Source organism: Leptinotarsa decemlineata, unplaced genomic scaffold, assembly GCF_025532065.1.
Source record: "Leptinotarsa decemlineata unplaced genomic scaffold, Ldec_3_MD MMD2_tig00000882_RagTag_RagTag, whole genome shotgun sequence".
NCBI classification, from domain to species: Eukaryota; Metazoa; Arthropoda; class Insecta; order Coleoptera; family Chrysomelidae; genus Leptinotarsa; species Leptinotarsa decemlineata.
Genome location: NW_027412556.1, coordinates 9,569,330 through 9,584,524, shown reverse-complemented (window position 1 = coordinate 9,584,524; position 15,195 = coordinate 9,569,330). Strand labels below are relative to the sequence as shown.

General features: G+C 35.9%; 1 protein-coding gene across 1 annotated transcript in view; it reads right to left on the bottom strand.

Moving 5' to 3' along the window:
• CadN (neural cadherin) overlaps positions 1-15,195 on the bottom strand; it is a 796,050-nt gene that overhangs the window by 677,191 nt on the left and 103,664 nt on the right. The window contains 2 exon segments of the mRNA XM_074174961.1: positions 38-254; positions 2,642-3,080. Coding sequence (XP_074031062.1) covers positions 38-254; positions 2,642-3,080 — 656 coding nt within the window.

Genomic DNA, 15,195 nt, shown 5'->3' with positions numbered 1-15,195 from the left:
ACTTATTTCACAGTAAACTTTTTCATTTTTTTCATACCTCCACGGATGTAGAGAATCCCCCAGAATCTTCAGTGGCAGTTACAACCAAGGAGTAAACATGGGGCTGTCGTAGATCTTCAAAGTCCAGTTCTTTTGCTAGTTTTACGATTCCAGAAGTGGGGCCAATATTGAAAGTTCCAGCGCCTTGTCCTTGTGCTTTGAGGGTATATCGAATTTCTCGGTCAGCAAAAGACTTTGCCTTTACCGAAATGATGCTAAAACAATACATAATTTTGAATTCATGAACTTCTTTGGGTTGTTGAATATCCAAAGATGATATAATTTTTGAAACAACATTTTTCTTTCTATCTTAAATTTGTTATTGAATAATTTGGTACGGAAATATTCAATGTCCAATTCAAATTGACAAAAATAACCTCACTTTGATTGAACGAAACATTTAAGTGGATATTTTTCGTTTATGACCTGAAGGTTTTTTATATACCAATCAGATTTTGAGTAGCACTAGCCGCGGGTTTTTGCAGAACTGTATGCTTTTTGACCTTTTGACATTTCTTTCCCAAACAACAATCTCTTTCAAAAATATACACCTCTCAATTTGAATATATAAAATGGTAATTATACAAGGCGAACACCATATTGTTAGACATCGATAACCACATAAAAAACTATAGAAACTTAAAATACATAATTCTAAAGATAAAACCAGCTCAATTAGATATTGTTTTATCGGTTCAATGCATCAACTTCAAGAAATTTTCAGTCGATAGGAGAGCACCATCTATTCAATCTATAGGAATGTTGAAACTACGGATAAACTACCAACGTATCAATCAATTCGAGAATTGACTCTAATTGGGCCTTTATCTACTAGACCTACATCTTAGTATTGGTCAAAATGAAAATTGAAAATTATAATTTTGTGTGTACTGTGCCAAATGTCATCCGTCATGATTATTGCTATCCAAGAAGGTGTCAGAGTCCAATTGACTCATTGTATAAAAATAGAATAGACAAAATTAAATACAAGAACAACACAAAACTCAAAATTATTCATTTTCTCCAAAAATGTGGTTCGCAAATATAAAATTGGTTCTACGACAATGTTCGTTTATTCTTTTGGAAAAAATCCTCCTCGTTTGGCCAATATAAGTTTTTCGGCAAGAACCACAAGTCATCTTATATACTCCTGATTTATCCGACACTGAAGTTTTGTTTTCATTGTTTTCGATAGTTTTTCTAATTATTATTTTTTTCGTAAGTTACGTCCAACTCTTTCTTTTTCAAAAAACGAGAAATGTTATGGGAGGGTACACCAAAGTATGTCAGTGTCCCAGGACGTTCATTATCGTTTTTTGAACCATCGTTGACATACATTTGCTTGATAAAACTCGGTTGTCCCTGAAAATTACTTTCTGGTGATGGAAATTCAATAGCCTGTGAAGCTTACTATTGAATGCTGCTGGGTGCTGACATGGGTGTGTTGACGAACTATGTATGACAATTTCCGTATAAGATGGTTTGTGGAAAATGGCAACATCAAGTTGACCATTAACTTCAGTAATAGTAAAAGTCTAGAAAATTTATTGAATTTTTCACCCCCATTTGAGTGGTGACTTCGATTGATGGGTTAATGGAATTGACAAATTTGACAAACTTGCTCAGCTGCCTACCAGTACCAGTAAAACAGACTAAGATAGCATCAACCTATCTCTAGCAGATGAGATGGTTTGTGGAAAATAGCAACATCAAGTTGATCATTAATTTCAGTAATAGTTAAAGTCTAGAAAATTTATTGAATTAATCACCCCAATTGAGTGGTGATTTCGATTGATGGATTAATGGAATTGACAAACTCGACAAACTTGCTCATCTGCCTACCTGTATCAGTAAAACAGACTAAGATATCATCAACGTATTTCTAGCAGAATATAAAACATAAAAGGACTCATGTGACATGACGCTTGAAAAGGTTATTGTATAGGGAGGTAAGTGTTGAAGATGAAGCCCAAGATGAAGAGACAGCTGTGTTTTCACCAGGAACAGCCTCGCCTGGGGGGAGGAGGAACAAAGGTGACAAATGCCCAGGGGCTTGAGCCTCGCAGGGGTCTAACTCGGGCCAAAAAAACTTGAAATTGCGGTTTGGGAAGGCAGCAGTCAGTTCAAAAAAATTTCAAACAGATTCAAAGTAAGAAAAGACACTAAAGAAAAAGTTATATATTAAGGCAAACACTTATATTTGACTGTAATGCACTGTTTGGAACCTTTAGTATAGTAATGAATTACTACAAAGTGATCCAAGAAGTAGATTAATCGTCCTTTTGAAGATGATCACTTGGTGATTGAAGCACGTTTCGAGGTGTTGAAATAACGGTTTGGTGTTGGGATAAAACTCCAGTAATACTCATATTTGGGTTTGACGTAGGGGGTGTATTGTTGAGACCGAAAGGGACCCTGACAAGTAGACAAATATCCGGAATTCATTTCGGCGGGCCTGGCCAGGAAAGCAGAATATTGAATTTGTGGTCTTTTCGAATTGTTCGTCGATATATGTGTAAACGCTAGGAAGCACCAATGTTGGCGGTGAAACTATTATAAAGAGAGGCAACGAGCGACGAATCGCCGCCAGAAGTATACTCACTCAGAATCCTTTTTTTGATTCTCAGGTATCTCAGCTTCATAACTAGGCATATAGAACTGTGGCGCCCTCTTTCCGCCGACTATCGACAGCCTCTCCTCAGGCGTGCTTTGAAACCTCCTGTCATCCACGCGACCATTTTGATCCTCGGCCTTGACGTACAGAACGTACTCCATGTCCAATTGAAAGAGGTCAGTTCCCCTCGTCCTAACCACCCCCGATCGCTCGTCCACCTCGAATCTGCCACCCGTTCGGTCTCTAACGATGAAATAATGGATGTTGTGGTCCGTATCGGGATCTCGCGCCTGCAGGGTGAAAACGGGCGTGTTGGGGGGTGCGTTCAGCTGCACGACCGCTTGCATGGGAAGAGGTCGGTTGATGAAGTAGGGTGGTTCGTCGTTCACGTCCCTCACATGGATAATGACACGCTGATTGTCTGTGTCTGCAAAGAAATATAAACAAAATCAAAAATAATAACAAATATTTATGTAAGATTATAGAATGAAAAAAAAGAAACAGAAACAGAAAAAAAGGACAGTCTATTTTGTGAAATTCATTTAAATGATAATCTTTCAACTCCCAAAAACGTTGACCTGATACCAACTCAGTTGAAGACATTATGAATGGGATAGTACTCAATATAATCTATATGAATAAAAAAAATCTGTTTAAAATCTGTTTTTCCGTTAATCAGCTGTCGCCCCCATACGAACGACAACTCTCAGAAGTTGAGAAACTTGTGTGAGCTGGGGACTAACGAGGTCTTACCTTTTAACGTGTGATTGCCTGTACTACTTTAATCTCATTCAAATATAACCTTACTGTTATGAATTGTTACATCCCATATATTTGTAAGGCCTTATACCGTGTGTGGTATGAGGGTTGGCTGGTCAAAGTTCGATGCTATGGTTTGTCGAATCATTTTTGTGGCTGTCGATGGATATATTTCAAATACTTTAACCATCTACGCTGGTGTTTCCCAGGGAGCCTCATTGTCTCTAATCCTCTTTTTATTGTATATCAACGACTTATTGAGAAAAACAAGAATCCAATATATAGCTTTGCTGACGACAGCCCACTTGTCTCGTCATTCTATTTGGATTTCAGGGCATCGGCTGATCGGCTGTGGATGTACATCTTTACCGGCAGCAGGAGGTTGCATATCCTAATGAGGTTCAAGAGTTACGAATTGGGGTGAAAGTATCTAGCTTCAATTCAATGCCACGAAATCCCAGGCATTAGTTTTCTTCAAAAAGATAAATGTCTTCGAACCGGATATAATAATGTGAGGACAAACAATTCCGCTTTCTACTTCGATAAATTCATTGGTGGTTAAATGGTGGTTAAATAAATCATGTCGCTGGAATTGCAGAAGCTCCTTCTCAAAACCTTGGAACACTGTTCCGAACCAAAAAAATGTACAAACCCCAGCAACTATTGATGATTTATGAAGCTCAGATCAAACCTTCTTTGGAGTATTGTTCATATGTATGGAGCTCCGCCCCCTAGGCATGCTTTGAAGCTGCTGGTTTCCATCCAGAAAAGAGTCATCCGCCTGATTGAAGACACAAACATCACTTGCAACCTTGATAGCCTCGAACATCGAAGAGAGGTTGAAGATTTGTATCTCTTTTGAAGATACTTTCACGTGAGGTGTTCAAGTGACTTGGCACATTTGATTCCACCAAGAGCGGTACATATCAGAAATACGCAACCTAGTGTGGCTGCTCATCGTTCTGAGGTTCAACTCAGTACACCTCTAGCTTCATTGTTTCAGAACTCTTTCATGTGGAGAACTTAGTTTATGTAAAATAAACCTCCTGAGAACTTTTTTCCAAATGAATTCAAATGCCAGTGGCGGTTCTTCATAATCTGTTACTTTACATAATATTATCCAAGATAATAATCAAACAATTTTTACATCATGAATAGTATTAATAATTTTCATCAAGTTACGAAACAAAACTTCCAATACTGTGGAAAAACTGTTCTTGACTTTTGTATCTCTTGCATCATTGCATGACTTTTGCATCATTGCTTGTTCGTTATTTTTTTTGCCAAAAACAACGTCGTAGTCATGCCTAAGCCATCGTATTCACCAGATTTAACCCCCTACAACTTTTTCCTATTGTATTGAAGTGTATATCAGAACTGCTTCGAAGATTGGAAGAAACGCTGGCACATTGTATTATATTTGAGGGGGAATTCTTCGAAGGGGACAAAATAGAAATTGATGAATAAATGAATAATGTTTGGAAAAAATTAAAATTCACCTAATTCCTTCAATAGACCTCGTATGTCACTGCTCTGCACTCTAGACTGTCCTTTTTATAACTGATTTTATATATGACAGTTTTGATGAACCAATGAAAAAACAAATTATGATTTTCAAGTTCTCACAAGAATATTAGTAAGTGGTAAAAAAATACAGCAAGTTACTACGAATTCAATTTGCATTCAATAAACTATCACTTAAGTAATAATGATAGAAATGACTCGATATATTTATCTTCATATAACGTTTGTGATTATACTATGTGAAAATTCATTAATTTGATGTCATTAAATTTCTCAACTATATAATATCGAATTATCTCAGATACATGCATGTTAATAATGTAAAAATAGGAACTTACATTTCAATCCTGGAAGAAGCATGTAAAAAAAGTATGATTAATAACTTCGTATATAGGTTGTTTGAAATAGACAGAAAAAAGACTTTCATCGCACAAAGTCTATGAATATTTTTCAAATCGTTATATATGAGATTCAGTATTCTATGTATACTGTGCGACTCTGTACTTTAGGCTACTCAGGATTTATATCCAGAAATTTATGAGAGGTTAAAAATCGATTTCTTGGTAGTGTCTGAGACTACGAAACTGTATAGAGTGGTATAATTCGGTAAAAGTCAATTAGCACAGTAAATATGTTTTAACTATCGTTTACTATAAAGAACAAATCGGTCAAAGTTATCTAAAAGTTGTCAAAAATATTTGCCGAAATCACAAAAATCCTCATTGTAATTTTGATTTTTATACGTTTTCATAATTTACAATCACATAATTTACATACCACATCATCGTTGATCGTATGTGTACCAGAATTACGGAATTGAAATACTCAATACGGTGAAAAACTCAAGAATCAGTTTGTGATGTTTTCTATCTTAACGGAATAATTCAACATATGCGCATTATTAATTTCAGAACCTAAACAAAACCAAATTATCAAGATGTATGTCATTTTTAAACACAACGGAATTTATAGGCATATCATCGAAGGGCGGGTAATAAAAACGAGAATAAAAATGATGTAGCGGCATGATATCCATAAGTGCTCCGAAGCAAACATAAATAGATGTAAATATATTCATAAAGAATTTATGAGCCCCTTCAAACGCCTCTTCAGCACCGCCTATCCATCTTTATTATCAGATCATGATAGTCCAGGAGCAACAATGAAATTATGACATAAGAAAGATGTCATCACATTGAAAGCCAATGAGATTTGAGATGAATGGTTTTGTAAGCCGAAAGATTCAATATATTCTCAAACCATTGTTGCTTTTTTCACCCTCTTTTCGGTATTTTTACCGATTTCGCCTCTGTATTTACCCATGTGCTTTTTTCAAGGACAATACATAAGCACTACAGGAAAATTGTTAAGGCACTCCAAGAACGGTGCCTGTGCGAAATTAGCGATTCACGTTGGATTTGAATCGCTGGAGATTAAATTCTTTTGGAAAAACGTTCTCTGGAAGTTCCACATGAATGCAGTTCTCCAAATGAAAGAGGTCTTGAACAGTGAAGTTCGAGGTGTACTTCGTTGAACCTCGAAACGATGAGCAGCCACAGTCCGTCGCGTATTTCTGATATGTACCGCTCTTGGTGGAATCAAATGTGCCAAGTCACTTGAATACCTCCCGTGAAAGTATATATAAAAGAGAGACGAATCTCCAACCTTTCTTTGATGCTTAGGGACGAAGCTTCATTCATGTGAACAATCCTCCACAGAAGGTTTGACCTGAGCATTATAAAGCATCAAAAGTAACTGAAGTTTGTACAGTGTTCTGGTTCGAAACAGTGTTCCAAGCTTTTGAGAAGCAGCTTCTGCAATTCCAGCGACATGATTGTGCCAAGACATATTGCTATCCATTCTAACCTCCAACAAATTTATCGAAGCACGAAGCGGAATTGTTTGTCCTGAAACTATTATATCCGGTTCTGAGACATTTATCTTTTTGAAAAAAACCTATTCCTGGATTTTTGTGGCATTGAATGGAACCTGGTTACTTTCACCTCGATTCAAAATCACCTCTAGATCCTTATCAAGATATGCAACTTCCTGCTGCCTGTGAAGATGTGCATCCTCAGCCGATGACCTGGAATGCAAATGGTATGACGAGACAACTGTGCTGTCGTCAGCAAAGCTGTACATTAGATTCTTGGTTTTTATCAATAAGTCGTTGATATACAATAAAAAGATGGTTGGAGACAATGTGGATCCTTGAGGAACACCAGCGTTGATGTTAAAAGGACTCTAGAGCCATAGCATCGAAGTTTGACTAACAAACCCTCATGCCACACACGGCCAAAGGCCTTAGAAATATCAAGCGCAACAGCTCTTGACTCTCCATGTTTGAAATTACTTTGGCAGTTGACAGTTCATTTGAACTACTTCTGGATTTGTGTCATACAATTTTCAACAATTTGATCTTCTCACTGGTATATATAAAAAAATATGGTCCTCTTCGGCTACATATTCAGATTCTGATGAGCAAACTTACAAAATAGTAAGGTTTTCTGTTACCCTCTAACATTCAAAAAATTTCGGAAAAGCTACTTATTGAATATGGAACATAAAACACAAGAATAGGATAATATGAGAGTCATAACAATGAATAACAATTTTTTCCTCATATCATGTGGAGATTATTCTCTGGCAGTTTTCATTTATTCTTGATTCTGTTGAGCGAATCTGTATTTTTCTGGGCTGCGTGTTCTTTGATACGAGTTTTCCTGGCTCGCTTAGTCTGACCAATATAATTTTGTCACAGGTTTTACGGCCCTTTTCGTATATCCCTGACTTTCCAATTTCGAACATTTTGTCCTTAGGATTACCTAACATTTGTTGAAGTGAGCAGGAACCTCAGAAGGCTATCATTAATTTTTTCGATTCTTCGGCGACACTGGTATAAACAAGCGACTCCTACATTTTGAATTCAGCTAGTAATTAACTTTCAGATCAGAAAGATGGCAGCGCTTACTCCCATCGCACGAGCTATTACTGTTAATTTATCTTCAAATGAATATTGATTTCGCAATCTCTCGGCTATAAGGAAATCCTTCCTCAATCTGTCTTTTAATTAGAAGCTTTCAAACAACAATTATGCCGCAAGATAGCGAAGTCTTGCAGTAGACAGACCAAAAGTCTCCTATCGGATTCGATTGTCAGATTGCTGGTACGAAATATCCTTTGTGAAGTTCCTGTAGTAAAGTAAACTGAAGTAAATTAATTTTTGGATAGTTTGGTCATCAAGTTTTGATATTATTGTGCGGATCGTTATTTTGAAAAGTTTTCAAACAAAACGGATGAGGTATGTATATCAATATCAAAATTTTTTTGACTGAGCACTCATATGAATTAAAATGGATGATGTATCAGAACAACGGTAACACCAACAAAGCATCATCAGGTCTACATATTGGTTACCGGCCCATAAATATCAATTATCACAACACAACAAAAAAATATTTTTTGAATGTTTCCTACACTAAATTAGTCAATTTCTACTAATTTTGGGGTGATAAAAACGAAAATAACAATGAAAAATTTTTATTAGTTCTGGTTTTTGAGATACACAGTACTTAATCTTAAAGAGTAGTTATACTATACGTGAAAAGTGAAAGTACATAAAACAATATTGTTATGTTTCTTTTAGAATATTTTAAGTACAAAATTAATAAAAAAAAAACATTATTCTTAGTGTTTTGACAAATAAAAGAAGTTTGTACCACCAAATTTCAATTAAGTCCATCCGATTCATTGTAAGATCGCTGTCGTTTAGCTTGTCTTTTATAAAACACTTCTGGAGCATCCCTACACACAGACCAGCAGTAGTCTGCAAGCATTGCTTCATTCCAACGGCCCTGATATCTCTGTTCCATTAAGGCAATGTCTTGATGGAATCTTTCTCCATGTTCGTCACTCACAGCTCCACAGTTTTGTGGGAAGAAATTAAGATGAGAGTGAAGAAAATGAATTTTTAAGGACATGTTGCATCCAAGTTGGTGGTAAGCTTGAAGAAGCTCTTTAACCAATGCTGTGAAGTTATCATCTCTTTTGTTACCTAAAAACCCATGTACAACCCCCTTAAAGGCTTCCCAGGCTCTTTTTTCATTTCCTGTTAAAATCATGTCAAAAGCAGGATCATTTACGATTTCACGGATTTGAGGCCCAATAAAGATGCCTTCCTTGACTTAAGCATCACTCAACCTGGGAAACTTTGCTCTCAAGTACTTAAAAGCTTGTCCTTCCTGATCCATGGCCTTCACAAAGTTTTTCATTAGTCCCAACTTAATATGTAATGGGGGAAGGAGAACATCCTTAGGATCTACAAGAGGCTCGTAAACTACATTTTTCTCATTAGGGTTTAGGTCTCGTGTAGGCCAGTTCATTTTTTTATAGTGAGATTTTCTATCCCGACTGTCCCACAGACACAAAAAACAACAGTACTTGGTGAGCCCTAAATGCATTCCTAGGAGTATAGCAATGACTTTCAGATCACCACAGATGTGCCACTTGTGTTGTTCATATTTGATTGATTGGAGAAGTGTTTTCATATTTATATACGTTTCCTTCATGTGAACTGCATGACCTATAGGAATAGAGGGTAGCTGATTTCCATTATGCAGAAGTACAGCTTTTAAGCTTAGTTTTGAAGAGTCTATAAACAGTCTCCATTCAGATGGAGTGTGATCCAAATTCAAGCAGTTCATCAAACCATTAACATCAGAACAAACTACGAGGTTTTCTTTTTTCTCAAAAAAAGGAAGCAAATCTTTTTGACGCTGTCTGTACTGAGATATTTTCACATCATGTTTTAGAAGATTCCACTGTTGTAGTCTTGACCCTAACAGCTCAGCCTTTTCCTTAGACAAGCGAAGATCTCTTATAAGGTCACTCAACTCTGCTTGACTAATTCTGTGCGGATCACTAGACCTATCGCTTACCTCAAAATCAGGGTCATAGGATGTAGAAGGATGGGTTGCTCCTTCTAAACAGTCTTCATCACCTTCCTCTAAAATTTCATAGTTTTGGGGTGCAGAAGGGACTGGCAAATTGTCTGAGTGTGGTACAGGCCGAAGAGCAGATGGGAGATTAGGGTATTTAACCGTTCCTCTTTTCTTCATAGATAAACCTTGCTTAATGGGAGGAGTTAAGCAGAAATAACAGTCGTCTGTATGATTGGTAGGCTCACGCCAAACCATAGGTACTGCAAAAGCCATTGCCCGGTTTTTATTTTTCAGCCACTCTCGCAATATGACGGAACAAGAATTACAACATATATGAGGAGCCCATGATTTATCTTGGTCCCCAACTTTCACACCAAAATAATGTTCATAGGCTGTCTTAACGATAGGTGTCATTTTACGTTTCTGAGCCTTAAATGTTATTTCACCACATATATAGCAAAAGCTATCGACAGAATTCACACACTTTCGAGGCATTTCAGATCAGCACTTAAATTAATTTAAAAATCAACTTCACACGATAATTTCAATAGCAACCACGTGCGTACAATTGACAAACTCACATAGGTTATGTTTACTACTTAAGAACAGCTGATGAGAGGGGTGTTATGTAAACAAACATGTGTACCAACTGTTGGTAATGAAATATTTCATTTGTTGAAAACTCAATATACATATATATAATATAATGATACTATATCTTGAAAGCAAGAGCTAATATATAATTTTTATGGTCACTTTCGGTTTTAACACGTGGAAATACATTAAAATCATCTAATTTCAACCCCGAAACAAAAACTTTGTTGTTATTCGAGCAGTCTAGAACAATAAAGAAAATATTAATATTTACAAGAATGTCTTGATGATTCTGAGAAGTGTTTGACCATGTTTAAACATAACAAACCGGAATTTCTGAGTCGATATATGACAATGGATGAAACATGGATCCATCACATCACTCCGGAATCAAAACCATCGTCCACTTTGTGAAGAGCAACTGGTGAACCTCATCCAATGCGCCCGAAAGCACAACTATCAGCTGGAAAGGTTATGGCCTCGGTATTTAGGAATGCGTGTGGTGTAATATTAATCGACTATCTTGGGAAGGGAAATGCCATCAACAGTGAATATTAGATAGCGTTACTGAAGCGTTTGAAGGCCGGAATTGCAAAAAAATGACCGCATATGGCAAAGCAGAAAACTGTATTCCATCAAGACAACGCATCGTGTCACAAGTCAATCAAAACAATGGCAAAACCACGTGAATTGAACTACGAATTGGTCCCACATCCACCGTATTCACCAGATTTAGCTCTGTTGGACATTCGATAATCTACATTTTTCTTAGCAGGGGATTCATCTGATTTGTTTTACAGAATTTCAACTGAGGCCAGAACATACCATAGAACATCTTGCGAAACAACGCTGAATAAATCATCTCCCAATCAAATATGCTCCAGAATGATCCAATTCGATATTCGCATGATTGATAAAGTTCCAAATGTATTCCAATTACAGTTTGGATATAACCATTGAGTCGGCTGGTAACCGAATCAAGTCAAAGCTGAATCCAATTCGCAAGTTTACTACAATCAAGAAAGTTGGTTGTGATGTTGAATTCGTGAGTTGGTATGTGCTTTACGGCAGGATTATTAGATCACTAGACAACACCAAACCCGGCATTACAAACATTCGCGTTGCACTCAATTCTATAGTCATTTCCAAACTGCAGAAAGATGAGTTAGGTAGAACTACCAATTGGATAGTTTGAGAAAAACATGTGTAGTATCCATTTTGAATATATTGCTACCACGCTACTTTAAGAGGTAAGAGCGCAGAAGCCACACATTTGAATTTGAAATTTTGACATTGATCTCAAAATATCGACTTATGCGAAAGTCAAATCATAGTAAAAATCAACCAGTGAGTCCACTCCCAGTACTTCCCCACTAATATTATACATGCGAATGTAAGTTTGTTTGTTACGGTTTCACGCGAAAACCACTCAACCGATCATCATACAGATGTTCTTGGATGTATTAGAAGTAACATAGGATACTTTTTATTAAAAAAAACAATAATTTTTTATGTGAGATAAAAAAATTGTTCGTCAAAAAAATCTCAAAATCTAGCTACTTTAACGTCATCTAGCATTCCAGTAGTGAAGTTCCAACCCTTAGTATCGTAACACCGTCACACTGTATTAATAACAGGGGAGCCCAAGCGGGGATTTCGCGATTTTCTAAAGCGCGGCAGATTAATATACAGGGGGATACCTTATACCCGGTTAAGTACCTCCACCAAATATATAAGGCCACCTGTGAGGGATAAAGGATCAGATTAGTAAAAAAAATGATCATCAGAAATTCTCGAGCGCGTCAGATTAAGGTAGGGTGAGTTAATTACCTAATAAAAAGTGTATATTCCAGTAATCTGACAATTTGAGAGTGACGTAAAGAAAGGAGAGGGCAGCAAAGTTGTAAAAAAATAACGTCATTTCGACATTCCCGAACGTAGCTGATTTTTTTTTATTTTGAAGGAGATAATTCAAGGATAACGAAAAATGTATAATCTGACGATTTCCGCAAGCCGAAATAAAAAAAATTGTCGATGAAGTTTAATGCGTGCAGCTGTGTGATACCTATATTTCCCTCTTCGAGTTTCCATTCCTCTATTCTCTATTCACTTTTTCTCTATCTATTACACATCACAGCAGATCATAGAGACTCGTTCGTAATAAAGATGAAGATGATGAATAATTAATCAATTAATTGATGTATGTAGCCGTTACTACTTGCGTGGTAGGAAATCATAATGAAGAAAAGAGAAATTAAACTTTCTATGTTTATTATCACTTTTATTCGTAACTAACGTCACTGCAGTTTCGTCCCTTAAGGACATTTTCAAACTTATACAATAAAAAGGACATTTTCAAACTTATACAATATATAACTTTGAAAATGTTCTCACAGAACGAAACTGCAGTAACGTTAGTTACAAATAAAAGTGGTAAAAAACATAGAAAATTTCATTTCTCTTTTCTTCATCAATTAATCAATTGATAATAAAAAATTCATTTTTTTGAGCATTTTTAAAAAAATATTTTCTTATAAATACAAGTATTCTACTTAAAAAACATACACTCATTTATTTGCATGCTATTTCCTAAGCTTTTCAATTAATTTAGTTCAATGAATTGAAAAAAAATTTAAAAAAATATTGTTTTTGTCAGATTAGGCGAATCCCTCTAGATAATCGTCAGATTATGAGACAGCACGTCTAAAACATAAAGATGAACCATATATATCTTAATTATAATGATGGCTGTCAGTTTGCGTCAGATCGAAATCGTCAGATATTTGAATGGGAGTTTTTTTGTTGCACTTAACACCCCCTTAGAAAATCTGACGCGCTCGTTTAATTTTTTTTTCTTTTCTCTTTTAACCCTTACGTACAATCACCCATATCATGCAAACGATCAGATCAACATACCAACATGCTGTCAGATATTGATGCTATCAATATCTGACGCGCTCGAGTATATCCATGCAACAGTATATTTTTACACATTTAAAAATCTATAGCCGCTTCCCCCACCGATGAAAAGGTATAAATTATATAACATTTTTTTCTTCTTATTATCTAAGCTTTGCATCCTAATATGTCTCAATGACGGGTAAATCCCCATTTCGCATCGTGGGCTCCCCTGCTGTATTCACAGTCAGGGCAATATCCAATCCAATTGACTATAGTTTCAGCTGTTTGGAATTTTTCTATATTTATTGTTATTTTCTTCTGTCACTCGTGCGCTCATATAAAAACGAAATTTGAAGTTATTATTGAATATTTTGTGGTAAATTACTTATAACCAACTACAAAAACCAAAAACAATAATGACGACAGCGAATAAACTGAACACATTATCAAATTCCAACCGTTTATTTTAACTAATCCGATGCCCGAGGGACCGTCGAATCCTTCGATACTACAGCACTGAACGCGTTGGATGACAATCTCATCCTAAGAGCGATTGAAGGTCCCCGGCAACTCTGGTGAATCACGTGGTAAGAGAGCCTACTGGTTGTATTATTCTACTGTGGTCAAATGTTAGATTTGTACAATCGTAATTTGACTATTTTGAAAAAATTTTTCAAAAGATTGGTGAGTTGTCATGACTTGAATTCTTTCAAACCAGAAATACATTCTCCTTTGGGAACCCAACATTTCAAAAATACGTTTTAAATTGCAGAGAGGATCAGTATCAAATAACAATTTTCGCCGAAGTTTTGTTGAAGTATAGTGTTTTTCCTGTCGTGACAGAAAAGCTAATGTGATAGGATGCAATTTCCTTCGTTAGAAAATAATTACACTGTTTCACTGGGAGTATATCCTCTTGTTTATCGCGGGAATATGGAATAAATTGAACACGAGAGGAAACACTACTACTTTAAATCCTACGGGCTAACATGAAATAAACGAGCCACAAAAAAATGCCTGTTGTTTAGCGGCTTAACTTACACCTAGAAAATAACTGATGATTTGAGTGTAATTTGGACTATATGTAACATAAATTTAGGGAGATATTTCAGAATTTTAAACAATAATTATTTTAATATGGTAACACGATTTTGGAAGTATTTCAGAAAACCACCCAAAAATATCGTGGAACCATATCGTGATAACTCAAAAAATCAAAAAAAAGGTGGAGTTGAAACCTCTGGCACAAAGTATATATATATATATTATGCAGCTATTTTTATCAAGTTCTTTCTTGGTTTTTCTCATTTTGTCTTCAATCGAGGACCGCCTGCCCTGTACTGACGATGCCCAATAGGTTGAAACAGCTGTCTACTGGTGACTCTTAAATTAAAATCAATATGGAAATGATCAAAAAGTACTTATCTATTAATTTTCTGATTTTCATGGAATTATTTTCCAGCAGCTTGACTGCATTAACCTTTCTAGATTTCATATACATAAATAATAAAAACAGGAATGCAAAATGGAGTTGAAAACAATTTGAAAAAGTTCTAGTTCAACCCCAGTTGATATAAGTATAATTGTTCGCATGGAAATAATTTTTATTTTCATTTTAAAAATGTTGAAGTATAAATACATATTGAATAAATATTATCTGTGGAAACATTGGGTTATTCATTCTTGGCCAAGAGACTGTCTCTCATTTTGTCTCGGAATAAATATAGTTTCATAGTACGAAGTGATGGGTCGATCTCATTATAAAGCTTGAAGACATTGTAGGTAAAACTTCTTCGGAACAGAGAAGTTTTGTGAGGTGTAAGC